This window comes from Oncorhynchus clarkii, chromosome 27 (genome assembly GCF_045791955.1).
Source record: "Oncorhynchus clarkii lewisi isolate Uvic-CL-2024 chromosome 27, UVic_Ocla_1.0, whole genome shotgun sequence".
Lineage (NCBI taxonomy): Eukaryota > Metazoa > Chordata > Actinopteri > Salmoniformes > Salmonidae > Oncorhynchus > Oncorhynchus clarkii.
This window is the reverse complement of record NC_092173.1, coordinates 40,247,679-40,271,957: the sequence shown is the minus strand read 5'-3', so window position 1 is coordinate 40,271,957 and position 24,279 is coordinate 40,247,679. Positions and strand designations below refer to the sequence as shown.

Here is a 24,279-nt window from a genome sequence, read left to right as displayed (position 1 = left end):
GGAGAGCAATGGAGTCAGGAGAGCTGACTGAAGAGTAATGGAGTCAGGAGAGCTGACTGAAGGGTCATGGAGTCAGGAGAGCTGACTGAAGAGTAATGGAGTCAGGAGAGCTGACTGAAGAGTAATGGAGTCAGGAGAGCTGACTGAAGAGTAATGGAGTCAGGAGAGCTGACTGAAGAGTAATAGAGTCGGGAGAGCTGACTGAAGTGTCATGGCGTCAGGAGAGCTGACTGAAGGGTCATGGCGTCAGGAGAGCTCACTGAAGGGTCATGGCGTCAGGAGAGCTGACTGAAGGATCAGTGGGCCTCAGGTAGCATGAGGAATGTTGAACATAGAATCCCAAAACACCAGGGAAGAAAATGTACATGGATCAAACATGTATTTCAATGAACTTCACAGTGTTTGTGTGCATTTGTGTGCGTGCCCAATAGATGTCCAGTCTTTTAGACCATAGATATCCAGTCTTCTAGACCATAGACGTCCAGTCTTCTAGATCATAGATGTCCAGTCTTTTAGACAATAGATGTCCAGTCTTCTAGATCATCGATGTCCAGTCTTCTAGACCATAGATGTCCAGTCTTTTAGACCATAGATATCCAGTCTTCTAGATCATAGATGTCCAGTCTTCTAGATCATAGACGTCCAGTCTTCTAGATCATAGATGTCCAGTCTTCTAGATCATAGATGTCCAGTCTTCTAGACCATAGATGTCCAGTCTTCTAGACCATAGAGGTCCAGTCTTCTAGACCATAGAGGTCCAGTCTTCTAGATCATAGATGTCGTCTTCTAGATCAGAGATGTCCAGTCTTCTAGATCATAGATGTCCAGTCTTCTAGACCACAGATGTCCAGTCTTCTAGACCACAGATGTCCAGTCTTCTAGATCATAGATGTCCAGTTTTCTAGATCATAGATGTCCAGTCTTTTAGACAATAGAGGTCCAGTCTTCTAGATCATAGATGTCCAGTCTTCTAGATCATAGATGTCCAGTCTTTTAGACAATAGAGGTCCAGTCTTCTAGAATATCTATATTGTTTGGAGAGGATTAAAAACATTTTTGTATGCCTGAGCAATGACTCCAAACACATACTGATACTTATGAACAAACACACAATCGTTCAGCAATTGAATACCCCGGGAACATGTTAAGGCATACAATGGTAACATGGCATGCAATATTCTGCTTTTGTTCTGTGCAATATTATATTTCTCAGCTGTCTGTGTCTGAGCCAAGAGGAAATGTAAATTGTATATACCAGTAGGTTCTGGGAAAAGGGTGGGAGAAACGATCTGGTAGGGAGATTTGAACAAGGTGACAATGTCTGTGTGAGCCAGGAGAACATTTTCTGGTAGCTTCTGGGAAAATGGTTGGAATGTCCCAGGAACAAACAGAGATTGATTTGCACAATTCTTATTGTTTTTTAAATGGTGTCTTTCACTCCTTTGTGACTGTATAATATATAATATATCCTGAAAACAGCCATGAGTTGTAATTACTGCTTCAGCTCACATGAGTTGAACTGTTGATTACTGCTTCAGCTTATATTTTGGTAATTATACTGTATGTCTAATAAGACTATTGTCTTACTTTCAGACCTGGATTCATATATATGTATATTTAATATTTATGTATATGTATATTTAATATTTATGTATATGTATATTTAATACTTATGTATATGTATATTTAATACTTATGTATATGTATATTTAATACTTATGTATATGTATATTTAATATTTATGTATATGTATATTTAATACTTATGCATATGTATATTTAATATTTATGTATATGTATATTTAATACTTATGTATATGTATATTTAATACTTATGTATATGTATATTTAATATTTATGTATATGTATATTTAATATTTATTTATATGTATATTTAATATTTATGTATATGTATATTTAATATTTATGTATATGTATATTTAATACTTATGTATATGTATATTTAATATTTATGTATATGTATATATAATACTTATGTATATTTAATACTTATGTATATGTATATTTAATATTTATGTATATGTATATTTAATATTTATGTATATGTATATTTAATATTTATGTATATGTATATTTAATACTTATAATTTGTGTATTTGAGTTTTTCTTATAATGTGGTGCCAAATCAAATTCCTCTATTAGAAGTATTTGAAAGTATAAATAGCCTACTATACTCATTTTCAAATACATTAATCTCAAATCACCCAAACAGACCTGTGTTCAAATACATTATCTCAAATAACCCAATCAGACCTGTGTTCAAATACATTATCTCAAATAACCCAACAGACCTAGGTCAACAGACCTCAAACACATTATCTCAAATAACCCAATCAGACCTGTGTTCAAATACATTATCTCAAATAATCCCATGTATTTGATCCCAGGTCTGTTTGTGTGCAATTGCATCGTCTGTGGATCTAGTTCAGTAAATGTTCATATTTCGATATTTGTTTCCTGACCTTGAAAGCAGTCAATGGACAAGGAGCGACTGCAATCCACACTTTGATTTTTGTTAAACTAGCCAATGCAAACATTTAGCAACATTAGCATTTGGGGATCAAGTCAATCTCAAAGACTCTTCCTAGAACTGGCCACCCAGCCAAAGTGAGCAATCGATTTCAACAAAGTACTGAGTAAAGGTTCTGAATACTTATGGAAATATGATTTATTTTAAATACATTTTTTTTAAATTCTAAAAACCTGTTTTTGTTTTGCGATTATAGGGTATTGTGTGTAGATTGATGAAGACATTTTTTTATTAGTACATTTTAGAATAAGGCTGTAACTTAACAAAATGTGGATAAAAGTCAAGAGATCAGAATACTTTCACTGGAACTGAATATTTTCATGTTCAAACTATGGTATTAATGAGACAATTGTCAACATCAAGGGATGCATGGATGAAAATCTTTGTCAGTCAAGCCCCTAAATGTCTTTGAATATCGGTTTCCAACAATGAATTTCTTCATGCTGCAACTCATCTGACTGCAACAGTGACACTTTTGGTAAATATTTTTCTAAACCCTCATTGAACTCCATGGTGCTTTCATGAGTTGTACAAGTTTCAACTGATCCTTACATGAGTTGTCTTGTTGTTTCTTAATGATCCCCAGCCTATTGCACCAACGTATTGCTAGTTACTATTCTAAAACTGATTAGAGCTCTACGTTAAACAATAATAAACTTAGCCGATTGCCTTGCGGTACACCACACTCAAATGAATTTGCATGAGAGAGACTTCCATTAACGAAAACCTTCTGTGTTCTATTAGAAACTTAACTCTCAATCCATGATAAGACAGAGGATGTAAATCCACCTACGTTTTTTCAGCAATATGTTAAGATCAATGACATCAAAAGCTGCACTGAGGTCTAACAAAACATCTCCCACAATCTTCTTACTATCATTTTTTTTTACTAGCAATTTACTAGCAATTCCAACAACAACTGCTGCTCCCCAGGCGCTGATGACGTAGATGTTGATTAAGGCAGCCTCCCACACCTCTCTGATTCAGAGGGGTTGGGTTAAATGTGGAAGACCCATTTTGGTTGAATGAATTCTGTTGTAAAACTGACTAGGTGTCCCCCTTCCCCAGATGATGACGATTGTGATCAGGTTGTGACATGCCAGGGAGTCAAAGATCGCTCTCTTGACGACACAGGTTTATGTTTGCCTGTGTTTATGCTACAATAAAGTTATTGTAATTGTTATAACTATTAATCATAAGTGAATTATCATATTAATTCATATTGTATTATTTTTTTATATATTATTGGTCATGTTGCTATATTTTCAACATAGTGACAGCTAGTAATGGTCGGTATTTGATTCTTCGAGAGGAGTCTATGTGGTTCCGATTCTGACTCCGGTTCTGACTCTGGTTCTGACTCCGGTTCTGACTCCAGCTCTGATTCCAGCTCTGACTCCAGCTCTGACTCCAGCTCTGACTCTGGTTCTGACTCCAACTCTGACTCTGGTTGTGACTGGTTCTGACTCTGGTTTTGACTCTGGTTGTGACTCTGGTTCTGACTCTGGTTCTGACTCCAACTCTGACTCTGGTTGTGACTGGTTCTGACTCTGGTTCTGACTCCGGTTCTGACTCCAACTCTGACTCTGGTTGTGACTCTGGTTCTGACTCCAACTCTGACTCTGGTTCTGACTCCAACTCTGACTCTGGTTCTGACTCCAACTCTGACTCTGGTTGTGACTCTGGTTCTGACTCCAACTCTGACTCTGGTTCTGACTCCAACTCTGACTCTGGTTCTGACTTGTTCTGACTATGGTTCTGACTCCAGCTATGTGTCCTGCTGTGGGGGAAGTCTCTGCAACAGAAACAGGATTGGCTATATGGGGACCTGCTTCTGTGTTGTCAAAAGTGTAAACACATTTTCACTCCCAGGCCCACTAGAGTACTGTGGGATCTGTTACTTGATGGTGTTGGTAGTGAACAGAAACTCTTCTGGAAATGTTGCAATGGATTTATTAAACTTGTTAATGAATTTGTTAATAAAGCCAATTTACTGTGTGTGTGTGTGTGTGTGTGTGTGTGTGTGTGTGTGTGTGTGTGTGTGTGTGTGTGTGTGTGTGTGTGTGTGTGTGTGTGTGTGTGTGTGTGTGTGTGTGTGTGTGCGTGCGTGTGTGCGTGCGTGCGTGTGCGCGCGTGTGTGACATATCATTATCTAATAATAGCTGTGTCAGTCATAGCTGTGTTACTTATCAAATGTACAATTGTTAAGGCTTCTAGGAGTAGTGGGTGGAGGAGTCAGGCGCAGAGAGCAGGTTTAGTTCCGAACGTGGATCTTTATTCCAAAGACAGTGAAAACGGACATGCCAAACAGAAGGGCGCATGAAATAACCCGTCCAAACAAACAGGACTAAACTGTCCGGAAAAATAGAATCCACAAATAATCCAACACCATGAACAGAAAACAATCCCGCACAGTAGCCGGCGGGCCTAGTGCCCTTAAATAGCCCACAAACTAAGCTAAAGTCAAAACAGGTGTCACCAATCAGACCAAACTAACAGAAACAAAAAAGGGAATCGATGGCAGCTAGAAGGCCGGCGACGACGTCCACCGAGCGCCGCCCGAACAGGAAGAGGCACCATCTTCGGCGGGATTCGTGACAACAATAGGTTTTGTGTGATCTTGTTGGGATGTATTGTGAAATCTAAACAGGCTGCAAAGTATAGAAACAACTTGGCTGACTTGCTTAAACAAATGTGGTTTCTACTGACAATTGAGATGTACAAACTATGGCGCAAGGGGACGACGAGCAGATAAGAGGAAATCAGTCATTTCAAAAGTGCTGAACAAACAGTTATATTGACTACGTCCGTCCTAGCTTGCTCATTAATGTCTTAATTGAAATTACAGATTGTCTCTTATCTGCTCGTCGTCCCCTCGTGCCATAGTTTGTACATCTCAATTGTCAGTAGAAACCACATTTGTGGTTAACCCTAAACTCACTAGAAATATAATTTGACCTTTTGGGGACCAACAAAATGTCCCCAGTTGGTCCAAATTTTTTGGGGTTTACAATTCTGACGTCAGAATAGATGTACAAGAGTAGTTAAACACGTCCACACACGCTGATATTTATTTAATAGGTGTACATGTACAGTGCTTTCAGAAAGTATTCACACCCCTTGATTTATTCCACGTAATTTTGTGTTACAGCCTGAATTAAAAATGGATTAAATCTTTTTTTTTAAATACCCCATAATGACAAAGTGAACACATGTTTTTAGAAATGTTTGCAAATGTATTGAAAATTAAACACAGAACTGTTTCATTTACATAAAAAGCACATTTGGGAGCAATTACAGCTGTACGTTTTTCTGGGTAAGTCTCTAAGAGCTTTCCACAACTGGATACTGCAACATTTGCCCATTATTCTTTAAAATAAAAATCTTCAAGCTCTATCAAATTGATTGTTGATCATTGATAAACAACCATTTTCAGGTCTTGCCATAGATTTCCAAGTAGATTTAAGTCAAAACTGTAAATAGGCCACTAATGAACATTCAATGTCTTCTTCATAAGCAATTAGAGTATAGATTTGCCCTTGTGTTTTAGGTTATTGTCCTGCTGAAAGGTGGAATTAATCTCCCAGTGTCTGGTGTAAAGCAGACTGAACCAGGTTTTCATCTAGGATTTTGCCTGTGCTTACGTAGCTCCATTCCATTTCTTTTTTTATCCTGAAAAACTCCTCAGTCCGATTACAAACGATTATGAGCATACGCACAACATGATGCAGCCGCCATTATGCTTGCAAATATAGAGAGTGGATTTTCCCAAAAAGAGAACACTTTGTATTCAGGACCAAAAGTTAAATTGCTTTTCCACATTTTGCCACACCTTAGTTTTCTCCTATCACAGCCATTAAACTCTATAACTGTTTTAAAGTCACCATTGGCTTCATGGTGAAATCCTTGAGCGGTTTCCTTTCTCTCTGGCAACTGAGTTAGGGAAGACGCTTGCATCTTTGTAGTGACTGAGTGTATTGATACACCATCCAAAGTGTGGTGAATAACTTCAACATGCTCAAAGGGATATTCGATGTCTGCTTATTTAAAAAAAAAAAAATTTTTACCATCTACCAATAGATCCACTTCTTTGGGAGGCAATGGAAAACCTCTCTGGTCTTTGTGGTTGAATTTGTGTTTGAAATTCATTGCTCGACTGAGGGACCTTACAGATAATCAATCGCATGTGTAGGGTAATCAATCATTCCAAAATCAGTCCATGCAACAGATTATGTGACTTGTTAAGCAAATGTTTACTTCTGAACTTATTTAGGCTTGACATAACAAAGGGCTTGAATACTTATTGACTCAGCTTTTCATTTTTATTCATTTGTAAACATTTCTAAAAACATCATTCCACTTTGATATTATGTGTAGGCCAATGACAAAACATCGCAATTGAATTCATTTTAAATCCAACACAACAAAATGTGGATAAAGTCAAGGGGTGTGAATACTTTCTGGAGGCCCTGTAAATGACGATGAGTGGTGAGATCATTCGATCTCTCTTAAGACAGGTTTAAATCTAACGAGAAACCTGTCACTGCAAATTACCCATACTTAGAGCTTCACTGTGTGTGTGTGTCTTGCTTATTTGAGCTTTCATGTGAGATTGCATCAGCCCAGCCTCCTCCCCTCCACATCCTCTCTATTCCAGAATAATATCAAGAGGAAAACCAAGAGCACAGAGGTACACCCTTAAGTAGGGGATCACACACTGTTCACAAAAGATAAAGCACTCTAACACAGTCCTACTGTCTCTGTCTCTGTCTCACACACGCGCGCACGCACACGCACACACACACACAGAGGCTTACAGGCTCCTGGAGACAGGGCTCAGGAAGTGTGTAAGTTCTGAGTGTGTATGCTTTCTCTCTGTGGCTGTTTTATACTCTGACATTTAACGCTTCAACTATTCATTTCAGATCATCTCAATGTTACTGCAGCTCTGTGGCAGTAGCGCCGTGTGTGTGTGTGTGTGTATATGCATGCAAATATGTATCAGTGTGTAAATGTAACTTTGTGTGTGTCAGGATGACCGTAGATGTCCAGTCTTTTAGACCATAGGATGTCTGTATGTAGTATGTAGAGGGTAAAAACACACTCAATGTCTGAACAATGACTCGTACTGAAACACAATGTATTCCAGAAATTCAATTTGAACCTGTTTGTGACTTGGCCAGTGAGTTAAGAACAAATTCTTATTTACAATGACAGCCTACCAGGGAACAGTGGGTTTACTGCATTGTTCAGGGGACGGCCGACAGGGGAACAGTGGGTTTACTGCATTGTTCAGGGGACGGCCGACAGGGGAACAGTGGGTTTACTGCATTGTTTTGTATAAGAGCTTTTTATTTTGTCAGCTCTGGGATTTGATCCAGCAACCATTTTTGGTTACTGGCCCAACGCTCTAACCACTAGGCTACCTGCCACCCCCTCTAACCACTAGGCTACCTGCCACCCCCTCTAAACAATAGGCTACCTGCCAACCCCTCTACCCACTAGGCTACCTGCCACCCCCTCTAAACACTAGGCTACCTGCCACCCCCTCTAAACACTAGGCTACCTGCCACCCCAAATGTCAAGACGCCCAAATATATGCTTGTCAGGCAATATTCAGCTTTTATTATGTGTCATATGATATTTCTCAGCTTGAGTGTGAAACTTTTATATCATCGTTTTCTACTGAAGGTACTGTAAGGTTATATATCTCATTAAGTGGGAGAAAATATCTGATAAGTAGACTTTAACAGTAATTTTGCGTGACCCAGAAGGAAAGGTACATCTGACATAGCAGCATGTTCTAGGAAAATGGAACAAACATATATCATATTGCAGGTCACGTTGCCATCTTGTTTTTCGATCTTTTGAGGTTGTAGAGTACAATCTGTTCTTAAAACAGAGTTGTACTGTTCATCAGTGCTTCAGCTCAGAATGAAACACACCGTTACAGTCTTACTGTTCTTTCTGCTGCTCCGCTGGTAATATATTACACACCTTTGATTTTGCTAGTTATTTGTTAAATAAGACTATTGGGTTACTTTGTTTGAATGTTTCTTGTAGCCGTCTCTTTTTCAGAAGCTCATGGTCTGCGGTGCATCACCTGTAAAGATCCAGCAGACCCCACCTGCTCAGAACCAATCCTGGAGACCTGCAGTGCATCACCTGTAAAGATCCAGCAGATCCCACCTGCTCAGAACCAACCCTGGAGACCTGCAGTGCATCACCTGTAAAGATCCAGCAGATCCCACCTGCTCAGAACCAACCCTGGAGACCTGCAGTGCATCACCTGTAAAGATCCAGCAGATCCCACCTGCTCAGAACCAACCCTGGAGACCTGCGGTGCATCACCTGTAAAGATCCAGCAGATCCCACCTGCTCAGAACCAATCCTGGAGACCTGCAGTGCATCACCTGTAAATATCCAGCAGATCCCACCTGCTCAGAATCAACCCTGGAGACCTGCGGTGCATCACCTGTAAAGATCCAGCAGATCCCACCTGCTCAGAACCAACCCTGGAGACCTGCAGTGCATCACCTGTAAAGATCCAGCAGATCCCACCTGCTCAGAACCAACCCTGGAGACCTGCAGTGCATCACCTGTAAAGATCCAGCAGATCCCACCTGCTCAGAACCAACCCTGGAGACCTGCAGTGCATCACCTGTAAAGATCCAGCAGATCCCACCTGCTCAGAACCAACCCTGGAGACCTGCAGTGTTCCACAAACACCAGCAGTTCTCTGCAATCGTCCGGTAATATGAAAACCTCTCGGACTGCAATTGACTACTTTCATTCATCATTTACATTGTACATTTGAATGAACATACAATGTAGTATTATTATTGTCATATGTTTAGTTAAAACTCTCAAAATCTGTGACTGGAATTGTTTTCATTAATTATGTTCGCAGTTTATTTATTTGATTTATTAGGATCCTCGTCATTACCGATGCCATGGTGACAGCTAGTCTTACTAGGTCCGACACATAACAAAAAATACACTACAGAAAGAAAAGAGACTTTAAAATGTACAGTACATTTAAAAACATGATCATGTCGTGTGTGTTCGTGTGCATGTATCGGTTACACATACTGTACATGTCAGTAAATGCACACAACAAACAGGTCACATGGGGGAGAGGCATTGTGTGCTGTGTGTTGCTTTATGTGTTTTTTGAAACCAGGTTTGCTGTTCACTTGCGCTATATGAGATGGAAGGGAGTTCCATGCACCCGTGGCTCTGTATAATACTGTACGTTTCCTTGAATTTGTTCTGGACCTGGGAACTGTGAAAAGACCCCTGGTGGCATGTCTGGTGGGGTAAGTGTATTCTGGACCTGGGAACTGTGAAAAGACCCCTGGTGGCATGTCTGGTGGGGTAAGTGTGTTCTGGACCTGGGGACTGTGAAAAGACCCCTGGTGGCATGTCTGGTGGGGTAAGTGTGTTCTGGACCTGGGAACTGTGAAAAGACCCCTGGTGGCATGTCTGGTGGGGTAAGTGTATTCTGGACCTGGGAACTGTGAAAAGACCCCTGGTGTCATGTCTGGTTTGGGTAAGTGTGTTTCGGACCTGGGGACTGTGAAAAGACCCCTGGTGGCATGTCTGGTGGGGTAAGTGTGTTCTGGACCTGGGAACTGTGAAAAGACCCCTGGTGGCATGTCTGGTGGGGTAAGTGTATTCTGGACCTGGGAACTGTGAAAAGACCCCTGGTGGCATGTCTGGTGGGGTAAGTGTGTTCTGGACCTGGGAACTGTGAAAAGACCCCTGGTGGCATGTCTGGTGGGGTAAGTGTGTTCTGGACCTGGGGACTGTGAAAAGACCCCTGGTGTCATGTCTGGTGGGGTAAGTGTGTTCCGGACCTGGGGACTGTGAAAAGACCCCTGGTGGCATGTCTGGTGGGGTAAGTGTGTGTGTCAGTGCTGTGTGTAAGTTGACTATGCAAACAATTTGGAATTTCCGACACATTGTTTCTTTTAAAAACAAGAATTGACGCAGTCAGTCTTTCCTCAACTCTCAGCCAAGAGAGACTGGCTTGCATAGTATTTATATCAGCCCTCTGATTACAATGAAGAGCAAGAGGTGCCACTCTGTGCTGCAGCTTAACTAGGTCTCTCCTTGCAGCACTGGACCACACGACTGGACAATAATCAAGATAAGATAAAACTAGAGCCTGCAGGACTGGACCACATGACTGGACAATAATCAAGATTAGATACAACTAGAGCCTGCAGAACTGGACCACACGACTGGACAATAATCATGATAAGATAAAACTAGAGCCTGCAGGACTGGACCACATGACTGGACAATAATCAAGATTAGATAAAACTAGAGCCTGCAGGACTGGACCACACGACTGGACAATAATCATGATAAGATAAAACTAGAGCCTGCAGGACTGGACCACATGACTGGACAATAATCAAGATTAGATAAAACTAGAGCCTGCAGGACTGGACCACATGACTGGACAATAATCAAGATTAGATACAACTAGAGCCTGCAGGACTGGACCACATGACTGGACAATAATCAAGATTAGATACAACTAGAGCCTGCAGGACTGGACCACACGACTGGACAATAATCAAGATAAGATAAAACTAGAGCCTGCAGGACTGGACCACATGACTGGACAATAATCAAGATTAGATACAACTAGAGCCTGCAGGACTGGACCACATGACTGGACAATAATCAAGATAAGATAAAACTAGAGCCTGCAGGACTGGACCACATGACTGGACAATAATCAAGATAAGATAAAACTAGAGCCTGCAGGACTGGACCACATGACTGGACAATAATCAAGATAAGATAAAACTAGAGCCTGCAGGACTGGACCACATGACTGGACAATAATCATGATAAGATAAAACTAGAGCCTGCAGGACTGGACCACATGACTGGACAATAATCAAGATGAGATAAAACTAGAGCCTGCAGGACTGGACCACATGACTGGACAATAATCATGATAAGATAAAACTAGAGCCTGCAGGACTGGACCACATGACTGGACAATAATCAAGATGAGATAAAACTAGAACCTGCAGAACTTGCTTTGTGGACTGTGGTGTCAAAAAAAGCAGAGCATCTCTTTATTACGGACAGACCTCTCCCCTTCAGTTATGATGCCCAATTTCTGTAATAAGTGGGTATTTTAAGTACTATCTGATTAAAACATGATTATGATTCATTTGATTTTTTTTTTACCTTTCAGGTTCAAACTCAAGTATCACTGAGAGGATCGTGAAGGGATGCATGGACGACAGTCGTTGTCAGTCAAGCCCCAAAATGTCTTTGAATATCAGTTTCCACAAATTCACTTCTTCATGCTGCAACAGTGACACTTTCTCTGGTAAATGTTCTTCTGTACTTTGAACTTCATTGTTCATTGTTGAATTAGATGTATTTAATGATCCTTACATGACTTATCCTGTTGTTTATTCAGGCGACCCCCACAATGGACTTCAGTGTGTTTCTTGCACTGAACCAGAAGATGACGTTTGTGTTCAGCTTGTGACCTGTCAGGGAGATCAAGATCACTGTCTTAACGACACAGGTACAGTACGTGCACAGCATTTGTGTTTGCCTGTATTCATGCTTTACTTTTAGTCCATGTAATTATTACTTACAATTATAATCAATCTTAAGTTTATTTGAATTATCTGTGTATTATTCATATTTTCTTATTTTTGATAATATTTTTAATGTTGCAATATTGTCTCCATAGTGACAGCAAGTAATGGTCGGTCTGTGACTCTCCGAGGCGGTGTCTCCGGGAATCTGTGTGACTCCGGTTCTAACTCTGGTTCTGTGTCCTACTGTGAGGGAAGTCTCTGTGACAGAAACAGTGCTATGAACATGGACAATGCTATGAATGACAACCAGTCTGTAGCACTTACAGTCCTCACTCTGCTTGTTGGGCTAACAACCACAGCACTTCTAATGACAACAGGATGCATTAGTTGGATAGTATTATATTGCAGTCTTGGTGGAAAAATCTAAACAATTGGACTAAAAAGTAGGGTAGTTGTATAGGCACATCTATGGACACAATGTGTAAATCAGCACTTGAATTTCATTTTAAAAAAAAGGTGATATATAAAAAAACATGTGTGTCTTGTTTATTTGAGCTTTGAAGTGAGATTGCATCAGTCCAGCCTCCTCCCCTGTGGCTGAAGCGTCGTGTGTGCGCATCTGAGAGAGAGCGAGAGAGAGAGAGAGAAAGAAATAGTTCTGATAGAATGATCTATGAAGAGCTGCTATGTATAGATGGCCCAACTTCCCTCCAATTGAGTGAGTGTACATGTGTCTGTTTGGGGCTTCTGTATGTTTATTGTATTTAACCAGGCAAGTGAGTTAAGAACAAATTCATATTTATAATGCCGGCCTACCAAAAGGCAAAAGGCCTCCTACGGGGACGGGGGCTGGGATTAAAAAAAATAAAAACAATATAAATAAGAACACACATTTCTGTACTGAGTCTTCATATCGGGGTGGCAGGTAGCCTAGTGGTTAGAGCGTTGGACAAATAACCGAAAGGTTGCAAGATCAAATCCCTGAGCTGACAAGGTTGTTGTTCTGCCCCTGAACAAGGCAGTTAACCCACTGTTCCTAGGCTGGCATTGAAAATAAAAATTTGTTCTTAACTGACTTGCCTAGTTAAAGAAAGGTTAGAAAAAAAATAATTGAATGTGTGTCTGGGCCTTCTGTGTTTGTATGCAATCAATCTGTCTCTGTACTGAGTCTTCATATTGAATGTGTACATGTGAGAAAGAAAGGAGAAGGCTGAGTGGTCTTTGACAGGGTTTTTTCTCCTGCACACAACATATTTTTTTGTCTTAAATTCGTTAGCCTGAATGGTTAACAGTACTACTCCTAGTAGGAGTGGGAACTATGGATGAGATTATTCAATGAAGTGTTTGTTGTCATTCAACGAGAGACTACTAGTTTTCATTCACATTTTTTCACTTGAGAATTACTGCACCAAACATCTTAGTTAGATGTACAATTACGCGACAAAGACCTCCTCAGCAAAAACATCAAAATGTATTACAGATTTCTTGATTTTATACATTTTTCTTAGATTAATTCGTCCTATTTTTTGAAGAAGTGTTCCTTGGAATGTTGTAGGCTACAGTAGCTCAAGAGGAACAAACAACAATTATATTGACCTGGACACACAGTGCCTTCAGAAAGTATTCAGACCCCTTGACTTTTTCCACATTTTGTTACTTTACAGCCTTATTCTAAAATTGTATAATAAAAAAATACAAAAATCCATCAATGTGCACACAACACCCCATAACAACAAAGAAAAGAAATAGTACAAGATAAAAACCATTTTTGCTTATTCAGACCCTTTTCTCTGTACTTTGTTGAAGCACCTTTGGCAGTGATTACAGCATCAAGTCTTCTTGGGTATGATGCAACAAGCTTGGCACACCTGTATTTGTGGAGTTTCTCCCATTCTTCTCTGCAGATCCTCTCAAGCTCTGTCAGGATGGATGGGGAGTGTTGCCGCACAGCTATTTTCAGGTCTCTCCAGAGATGTTTGATCGGGTCCAAGTCTGGGCTTTGGCTGGGCCACTCAAGGACATTCAGAGACAATCCTACGTTGTTTTGGCTGTGTGATTAGGGTTGTTGTACTTCACCCCAGTCGGAGGTCCTGAGCACTCTGGAGCAGGTTGTCATCAAGGATCTCTGTACTTTGCTCCTTTCTTCTTTGCCTCGATCCTGACTAGTGTCCCAGTCCCTGCCGCTAAAAAACATCCCCACAGCATGATGCTGCCACCACCTTGCTTCATCGTAGGGATGGTGCCAGGTTTCCTCTAGATGTGACGCTTGACATTTAGGCCAAAGAATCTTGTTCCTCATGGTCTGAGAATCTTTAGGTACCTTTTGGAAAACTCCAAGCGGGCTGCCATGTGCTTTTTACTGAGGAGTGGCCACTCTACCATAAACACCTGATTGGTGGAGTGTTGCAGAAATGGTTTTCCTTCTGGAAGGTTCTCCCATCTCCACAGAGAAACTGTAAAGCTCTGTAAGAGTTACCATCGGGTTCTTGGTAACCTCCCTGACCAATGACCTTCTCCCCTGATTGCTCAGTTTGGCCTGGCAGCCAGATCTAGGAAGAGTCTTGGTGGTTCCAAATTTCCACTGTGTTCTTGGGGACCTTCAATGCTGCAGAAATGTTTTGGTACCATTCTCCAGATCAGTGCCTCAACACAATCCTGTCTTGAGCTTGGTTTTTGCTCTGACATGCACTTTCAACTGGGGGACCTTATATAGACAGGTGTGTGCCTTTATAAATCTATCAATTGAATTTACCACAGGTGGACTCCAATCAAGTTGTAGAAACATCAAGGATGATCAATGGAAAAAGGATGCACCTGAGCTCAATTTTGAGTCACATAGTAAAGGGTCTGAATACTTAGGTAAATAAGGTATTTCTGTTTATTACTTTTAATATGTTTGCTCAAATTTCTAAAAACTGTTTTTGGTTTGTCAGTATGGGATATTGTGTGTAGATTGCTGAGGATTTTTATTTATTTAATACATTTTGCAATAAGGCTGTAACGTAACAAAATGTGGAAAAAGTCAACGGGGTCTGAATACTTTCCAAAGGCACTGTATGTATGTGGAAGCAGACTTAACAAATGTAGTGTGGCACTCCAAGGGGACACTCAGAATGACGCATCAGCACTCTACTTCCTGGTTAACACTGAGGACCTGTTACCATGGATACACTGATTGAAGGTCACCGTGGGTGACTGCATGAGAAAGAGCACACACACGCACAAACCCTAGCGGTTACAGTGTTGTGCCAGTTACCAAAAGGTTGCATGTTCGAATCTCCGAGCCCAAAAAAGTGAAAAATCTGTCGATGTGCCCTTGAGCAAATCACTTAACACTAACTGCTCTGAGATAGACCCTGGCCGTGACCCTAGTCTCCGAGGGTATCTTAGGGAGAGAGGATAAGGTAAAACCAAATATCCAATTCACACTTGTGTATTAATACACACTTGATGAGAGGTGCCACTAGAGGGACCTGTTGGACTGCTGCTTCAAACCTGTGACATGCTTTTACAGAGGTTAAAAAATATCTTTCAAATCAAAATGTTATTTGTCGCATGCACCAAATATGAAGTGTATACTTACTGTGAAGTGCTTGCTTACGAGCCCTTCCCAATGATGCAGAGTTTAAAATAGTAACACAAGAGGAATAAAATACACTAGAATGGAGCTGTATACAGGGAGCACCAGATCAATGTGGAGCTATATACAGGGAGTACCAGTACCAGATCAATCTGAAGCTATATACATGGAGTACCAGTACCAGATCAATGTGGAGCTATATACAGGGAGTACCAGTAACAGATCAATGTGGACCTATATACATGGAGTACCAGTACCAGATCAATCTGAAGCTATATACAGGAAGTACCAGTACCAGATCAATGTGGAGCTATATACAGGAAGTACCAGTACCAGATCAATGTGGAGCTATATACAGGGTGTACCAGTACCATATCAATGTGGAGCTATTTACAGGGTGTACCAGTACCAGATCAATGTCAAGCTATATACAGGGAGTCCCAGATCAATATAGAGCTATATACAGTGAGTACCAGTCTGAGGTCCTGAGTGCTCTGGAGCAGGTTTTCATCAAGGATCTCTCTGTACTTTGCTCCGTTCATCTTTTCCTCCATCCTGACTAGTCTCCAGTCCATGCCTCTGAAAATCATTCCCACAGCATGATGCTGCCACCACCATGCTTCACCGTAGGGATGGTGCCTGGTTTCCACCAGACGTGACGCTTGGCATTCAGGCCAAAGAGTTCAATCTTGGTTTCATCAGACCAGAGAATCTTGTTCCTCATGGTCAGAGTACTTTAGGTGCCTTTTGGCAAACTCCAAGCTTGCTGTCATGTCCCTTTTTCTGAGAAGTGGCTTCCGTCTGGCCACTCCACCATAAAGGCCTGTTTGGTGGAGTGCTGCAGAGAATTTTGTTCTTCTGGAATTTTGTTCTCCAGAGGAACTCTGGAGCTCTGTCATTGTGACTATTGGGTTCTTGGTCACCTCCCCGACCAAGGCCCTTCTCCCCTTATTTCTCAGTTTGAACGAGTCTTGGTGGTTCCAAACTTCTTCCATTTAAGAATGATGGAGGACACTGTGTTCTTGGGGACCTTCAATGCTGCAGAAATGTTTTGGTACCCCTTTCCCCAGATCTGTGCCTCGACAAAATCCTGTCTCAGAGCTCTAAGGACAATTCCTTTGACCTCATGACTTGGTTTTTGCTCTGATATACACTGTCAACTGGGGGACCTCATATAGACAGGTGTGTGTCTTTCCAAATCATGTCCAATTATTTGAAGTTATCACAGGTGAAATCCAATCAAGTTGTAGAAACATCTCAAGGATGATCAATGGAGACAGGATGCACCTGAGCTCAATTTAGAGTCTCATAGCAAAGGATCTGAATACTTATTTACCTAAGGTATTTCTGTTTATTACCTTTAATACAATTGCAAACATTTCTAAACACCTGTTTCTGCTTTGTCATTATGGGGTATTGTGTGTAGATTGACGAAGATAAAAAGGTATTTAATTCATTTTAGAATAAGGCTGTAATGTAACAAAATGTGGAAAAAGTTAAGGGGTCTGAATACTTTCTGAATGCACTGTATAGTATTGTGGATGTACATAGAGCCAGTGCAAGATGGGGTCAGTGCAGATAGTTCATTCTTTTTCTATTTAGCAATCTTATAGCTTGAGGGGTAGAAGCTGTCTCAGAGCCTGTTGGTGTGAAAGTCGATGCTCTGGTACCGTTTACCGAACTGTAGCAGAGTGAACAGTCTGTGGCCTGGGTGGCTTCAGACTTTGCAATTTTTTTCAGACCTTCCTCTGACATCGCCTAATACAAAGTTTCTGGATGGTAGGGAGCTCGGCCGCAGTGATGTACAAGGCCATCCGCAACTAACCCCTGTAGCTCTTTGTGATCGAGGGCGGTGCATTTGCCATACCAAGCGGGGACGCAGTCAGTCAAGATGCTCTCGATGGTGCAGCTGTAGATATGTTGAAGGATCCGAGGGCCCATGACAAATCTTTTCAGCCTCCTGAGAGGGAAGAGGGCCTGCCCTCTTCACGACTGTACGGGTGTGTGTGAACCGTGTTAAGTTCTTAGTGATGTGGACACCAAGGAACTAGAAGAACTCGACCCGCTTCACTCCAGCCCCGTAGATGTGAACGGGGGCGTGCTCTCTTTCTCCTGTAGTCCACGATCAGCTCCTTGGTCTTATTGACGTTGAGGGAGAGACTGAGGGAGTTAATAACTTCCCGTTGGACTGGTGTTTCAACCCCATGACTTGCTGTTACACAGAGGTTAATAAATGTCCTGGAGCCAAAGTGAAATGTAGCCAAGGCCTATCATTTAGATACACAGTCTAGATCATAATCACTTCTTGAATTTTGGCAACGGGATACTGCATTTTCCCTTATGCTCACTTACGGTGAGTAGCAAAAACATTGAAGAACCTTAAACTCAGTGATGATGAATGCTACATGAGGAATTTCCAGATGAACCTCTAAAGCTGGTGTTGGTATTTGGTATTTATTAGGAATCTCAATGATCGCTGTAAAAGCATCAGCTACTCTTCCTGGGGTCCACATGAAACATGACCCATAACATAATAAATAGCACAGAACATTATTAGTCAAGAGCTGAAATACATACATTTAAAATGACACACATAGTTCACATTATCAGTAAATTCACACAATATCTATGTCTTATACATTATGTCTTATACAAATTACAATACAAGATATATAAAATGGCTGTGTCTCTGGGTTGGGGGACCCTTCATTAACAACGGTGGCTGTTAGCTAGATACTGTAGCCTACCGTTTCCTCAAAGTATTGAGTGCCGAACCCATATTAGCAATTCCCTTTAGGATCATCACTGATCACCATAATGGATCCCTGCTGCGCCACCCTGCTTAATGGAATCCATTACCATGAGAAGAAAAGGGAAAAAATTGAATGGAAACAACAAAACAAAGTCCCGAACGCTTGACCTGGAAGAAGACACAACAGAATTAAAGATCCCTATAAGGGAACCCCCCCAAGACACTACCATGTCAATTCTGTCCTACCTGCCCAATAATAGGATTCTATTATGAGAAACTAGACACGGAACCCTTTTTTGATGCAGAATCAATAAGGGGTGGAAAAGAGGACAGGAGGAGAGAATAAAGATTTTAGGGACCATCTGTTGAGCTCACGATGTGGTGTGTGTGTGTGAGAGAGTGTGAAAGAGTGAGAGAGATGTAGTATCCTTTGTTTGTGTGTGTATATATATGCTGTCTCTCCTCTTTAATGAGCAGTCAGGAAATTAATAATTAGCACACATGTGCACCTGGCGCTGTCCTTCTCCTCAGGGTGTATCACTCACTCCCCCACTGTAATTATTCTGGTGTACACAAACACAAACAGTAGCTAGCGCACACGCTGGGTGAGTCCCTGTCACAACACAGCTGACTGCTAATCTAGTCTACTTAACACTGCTACTGACTCCTGCAGGTACACAGCAGCCATTTAGTACTTACAATAGGTTACAGTCACAGGAGAAAAATGAGAACCATGAACTGAAAACCCCAGTCCCTCTGAAAATAATGAAAAAGCATCAGCAAGGTTTGGACTTTATTAAGTCAGTCCAAAGTAAACTCAGATCCAGAATCAGCAGAGGAGATTATCTGACTAACATGTTGTGATCCACACGTTGCCTCCCCAGGAAGCTTTTTAAAAGCCATTTTAGACCAATGGACTACTATTACTGGGAGTCCTGTCCAAAAACACACGCAGTTGGGGAAGAATTGAGTTACTCTGCTAAAAAGAGTTTAACTGTATGTTCAAAAGAATGAATCAAAACAATTTTTTTTGACTGTGTCTTGAAACTTCAATTCAGACAAGGTTCAATATTTCATGTTTGACCCCATTTAGAATTCTGGCCAGGTTAGATAATGTTTCCACAGGAAGAATCTCAAATTAAATGATTCTCGACAGGACGTGTTGTTTGGAAAGAAAATACATTGCTGTAGTTTCACTTTAGTGCACTAGAGGGCAGTGGTTTTACATGGGACAAGGGTCCATTAATATAGAGGGCAGTGGTTTTACACGGGACAAGGGTCCATGAATATAGAGGGCAGTGGTTTTACATGGGACAAGGGTCCATTAATATAGAGGGCAGTGGTTTTACACGGGACAAGGGTCCATGCATATAGAGGGCAGTGGTTTTACATGGGACAAGGCTCCATGAATATAGAGGGCAGTGGTTTTACATGGGACAAGGGTCCATTAATATAGAGGGCAGTGTTTTTACATGGGACAAGGGTCCATTAATATAGAGGGCAGTGTTTTTACATGGGACAAGGGTCCATTAATATAGAGGGCAGTGTTTTTACATGGGACAAGGCTCCATGCATATAGAGGGCAGTGGTTTTACATGGGACAAGGGTCCATGCATATAGAGGGCAGTGTTTTTACATGGGACAAGGCTCCATGCATATAGAGGGCAGTGGTTTTACATGGGACAAGGCTCCATGAATATAGAGGGCAGTGGTTTTACACGGGACAAGGGTCCATGAATATAGAGGGCAGTGGTTTTACACGGGACAAGGCTCCATGAATATAGAGGGCAGTGGTTTACATGGGACAAGGCTCCATGCATATAGAGGGCAGAGGTTTACATGGGACAAGGCTCCATGCATATAGAGGGCAGTGGTTTTACATGGGACAAGGGTCCATGCATATAGAGGGCAGTGGTTTTACATGGGACAAGGCTCCATGCATATAGAGGGCAGTGGTTTTACATGGGACAAGGCTCCATGAATATAGAGGGCAGTGTTTTTACATGGGACAAGGCTCCATGAATATAGAGGGCAGTGGTTTTAAATGGGACAAGGGTCCATGAATATAGAGGGCAGTGGTTTTACATGGGACAAGGCTCCATGCATATAGAGGGCAGTGGTTTTACATGGGACAAGGCTCCATGCATATAGAGGGCAGTGGTTTTACATGGGACAAGGCTCCATGCATATAGAGGGCAGTGGTTTTACATGGGACAAGGGTCCATGCATATAGAGGGCAGTGGTTTTACATGGGACAAGGCTCCATGAATATAGAGGGCAGTGGTTTTAAATGGGACAAGGGTCCATGAATATAGTGATTTTATCTCTGGCAATGATTCAGTTTATCAATCCCACTCCATCTATTTATCTCTGTAGTCTCTCGCTCTCCATCCATCTTTCACAGAGAGAGAGAGAGAGGAGACTGAGACAGAACACCATAGAGAGGAATGTGGGGGGGTCAGTTTCTCAGCAGGAGAGTAACAAAGCCTCAAATGACTGCAGATGTACTTCTCTCTCAGGGAACTGTGGCGGGAAGGAAACCACAAACAAACAACCACTTCAGATTTGGATAGAGATCTTTCCTATGACATGTTACAAAGTGCTCTGCAGAAACCTAGAACTAGAGCCCCCAGAGGAGTCAATGGGAGGGAAGGACTCCTTTGTATGGCAGAAACTCAGAGAGGAACCAGATCAAACAACCTATGATTCACAGTGATGACTGTCAGTACCAGGGGCCGGGTGACATTGGTGTTGAATCACATTTATTTTCTATGAGGAAATGAACTGAAGTGAGCAGCTGGTTCTGTGTCATATCTAATTAGAATCATGACCATCATTTAAATGGAAACAGAGCTTGGGAATTTTTACAGACAGTCAACATTGTAATGTCCCTTTATACGTCATCAGCAAACCACAGGCACACACACACACACACACACACACACACGAGCAACAATCCAACGTTTATCCATAAAAGCCCAATTTCAAAGGTTAAGTTAAGGCATTAGTTCCAAATGGATAAGGTAAGGGTTCATGTTTGGGACAGGGTTAAAACCCCCAAAATCAAATACGAGTGCCTAGCACTGAGATTGAACAGCTGATCCTCAGAACCGGCTTACACCCATCACCTACACATATTTACAACACCCTAGCAAGCCGCAAGACAACTTGATGTTAAGAGCGCTCACTGTTGCTCCTAGTGGCTGGTTTCTACGTCATCTCCCGACTTCCTGGATACCTGGACGGATGTCGAATTTGACCTTGGACCTTGAGCAACCTGGCTGTTCACTCATCAAATGCACCCCGTGCCTCCCTTTCAGGTATGCACACACACACAGAAACATTTTAACCTCAGGTCATGTCTTTATCCAGACAGAGGGCAGTGGGTTTGTTTTGTCCCTTTGTGTTTTATCGGTGTTAGAGTGGCTGGTGGTCTGTGCCAGGGATAAAGCACACTCTCTGAGAGGAATGTCAAGCGGTCGTGACAGATGAAGACTATCAGAGTACATTCCCCTGGGTCCAGACCAACACACACACACACACCCACACACACACACACACACACACACACACACACACACACACCCTCCAATGCAATAACACCTATATGACAGTATTATAGTGATGAATCAAGTACAGAAAAGAGTGTACCTGAACAACGGTCAAATCAATTTGAGTAACGTCATTGTGTATTCAACGCAGTTTTACGTCATCAAGCAACAAATCAACCTGCCTCTAGCAACTTACCCTGAAAATTAGTAGCCAACACTGCAACTAACTCTTATTCCTGCCTCTAGGCAAAAATATACCCCCTACTCCAAATGAGTTCTGCTTTAATCCTATCATAAGAGTAAAACCAAACGTTCCAATTTTCTCTACTCCAAAATTTTAACGTATCATGTACATATTTATTATAACATTTCGATGGGCACAACTATAACGTAATTGTCTCTTCGTTATTATTTATAATTCATTAGATTTAGGGAACTGTCTCTTTTAGGATTCAGCATTTTAAAAATCGACTCCATTCCCAATACGTTATTCCAGAGGGCCATTTAGGCAAGACAGCGTATTCCAACGATATCGCCCCTCTATTATTTAGCATGGATTGGTCTTTCAATTTAACCTAAACAATCTATTAAGAAAAAATGCAATTCATCCCTTCCTTCTATCAATTTGAACCAAACAATTAAAACGTTATTAAACGCTATTAAAACGTTCAGTTTATATCTTATACAAACACTAGCGGCCGTGTTTCCAGGCAAACCATAGAAATAGTTGAATTACAATTAAAAACTCCGGCTTTAGTCCGAGCATTTACCGGGAACTCAGGTCTCAAGCTTAGAAGGCAGCTATTTAACCACCATCACTATTGGAATGAAGGAGCCTCCCCGCCAACAACCCTGTTATTATCATTGTCTGTAGTCGCAAACTCCGGCACCGAGACAATTCCCAGAAAATAGTCCTAATTTAAAGTCCAAGCTTTTCCCCAGCGAGGGGGGGGGGGGGTGTCTCTCTCAAAACCCTGCTGTTTCCCTTGACTACCTACACCTTTCTTTTGACTGTCTATGCACTTCTCTTGACTTTCTCCCTTTCTCTACCTCTATTCACTCTCTCAATAAGTTTGCTAAATCCTGTCCTAGTTCGGTTAAATCTTTCCTGACTTTCCCTAGAGTAGCAATAATTATTAGATTCCTGTCTGTCCGCTCTCTCTCTCTGCTCTCTATCTACAGCCCACTGTAAAACTACCTCTGCCCCCTGTCCTGGGTTTCCCCTCTTCCATTTACAGCCACCCAATCCTTTTTCTGTCTCATCTTCTTCTATGTGTGTGTTATTTTCTACCGCTATCCAATTACTATAGTTATGTTCTACAGTATATTTTTACAATCTAGGTGTATATATTTCTATGATCTATGTATGTGCTGTTTACCGTTACCTAGTTACTATAGTTGCACTCCTGCCTAACTATGTGTGTGTCTCTTTAATGCTTACAATCTACGTGTATGGAATTCTATATGCGTTTCTCCTTTCTAGAAACGTTATCTATAGCGTTGACTGTTGATCGGACATTAGATCTCACTTGCACAACTATAAGCTATTACCCAGGGGCTATACATTCCTAGTTAACCTCGGGTTGTTTTAGAGGGCTTTTAAAGTACCCAAATATCTTGTATCTCACTCCGCTACATTAGGTTTCCCTCTCCTCCTTTTTTGGATATTATTTCAGTATTGAATAGGTGAAGTTATCCTGTTCGCATAGAATTACCTTCCTTTCTCACCAAGCCTAGTTTATATCCTCACCTGTTTTAATATATCTACTGCTACTTTTCATAGTCAGACTACTTCCCATATACAGATAGACTACTTAGGTTAGGACTTTATTTAGGTATGTCTTTTGAATTGATGGCTATCCTATTTGTACAAAATGACCGTCCTATCTAACAACACCTACTATATCCCACCCTTAATAACCCTTTGGCTTGCAAGGCAAGGATCTATTAATATATTTTATTTATGGTAGTGCACCTTACCTCAGGTCATTTCGGACCTGCCACGTTATCGATATTGGTTTACAAGTAACCCCTTGTATATTGGTCATGCAAAACCCCGTAAATCTGTTTGGAATAGCGAAGCTCCTATTATTGATAAATTCTAAACATTTTAGAACATCAAACCAAAGATAACTGAAATCATTCCCCCCAAATTCGAGAATAAAGACTACGGACCTTGTCGCAGACTGGGAAAAGCAATGTTGGGGTGTATACCGGCCTGTTAAGGAGCCCCAATGTCAGGGGACAGGACTTTGTTTTACG

The 24,279-nt window shown here is 41.4% G+C and overlaps 1 protein-coding gene across 1 annotated transcript in view; it reads left to right on the top strand.

Moving 5' to 3' along the window:
* Nucleotides 1-269: 269 nt before the first annotated feature.
* LOC139385793 (uncharacterized protein DDB_G0287625-like) overlaps nt 270-24,279 on the top strand; it is a 38,439-nt gene continuing 14,429 nt past the window's right edge. Inside the window, exons 1-2 of the mRNA XM_071131040.1 lie at nt 270-310; nt 3,929-3,999. Coding sequence (XP_070987141.1) covers nt 270-310; nt 3,929-3,999 — 112 coding nt within the window. The remainder of the gene's footprint in view (nt 311-3,928; nt 4,000-24,279) is intronic.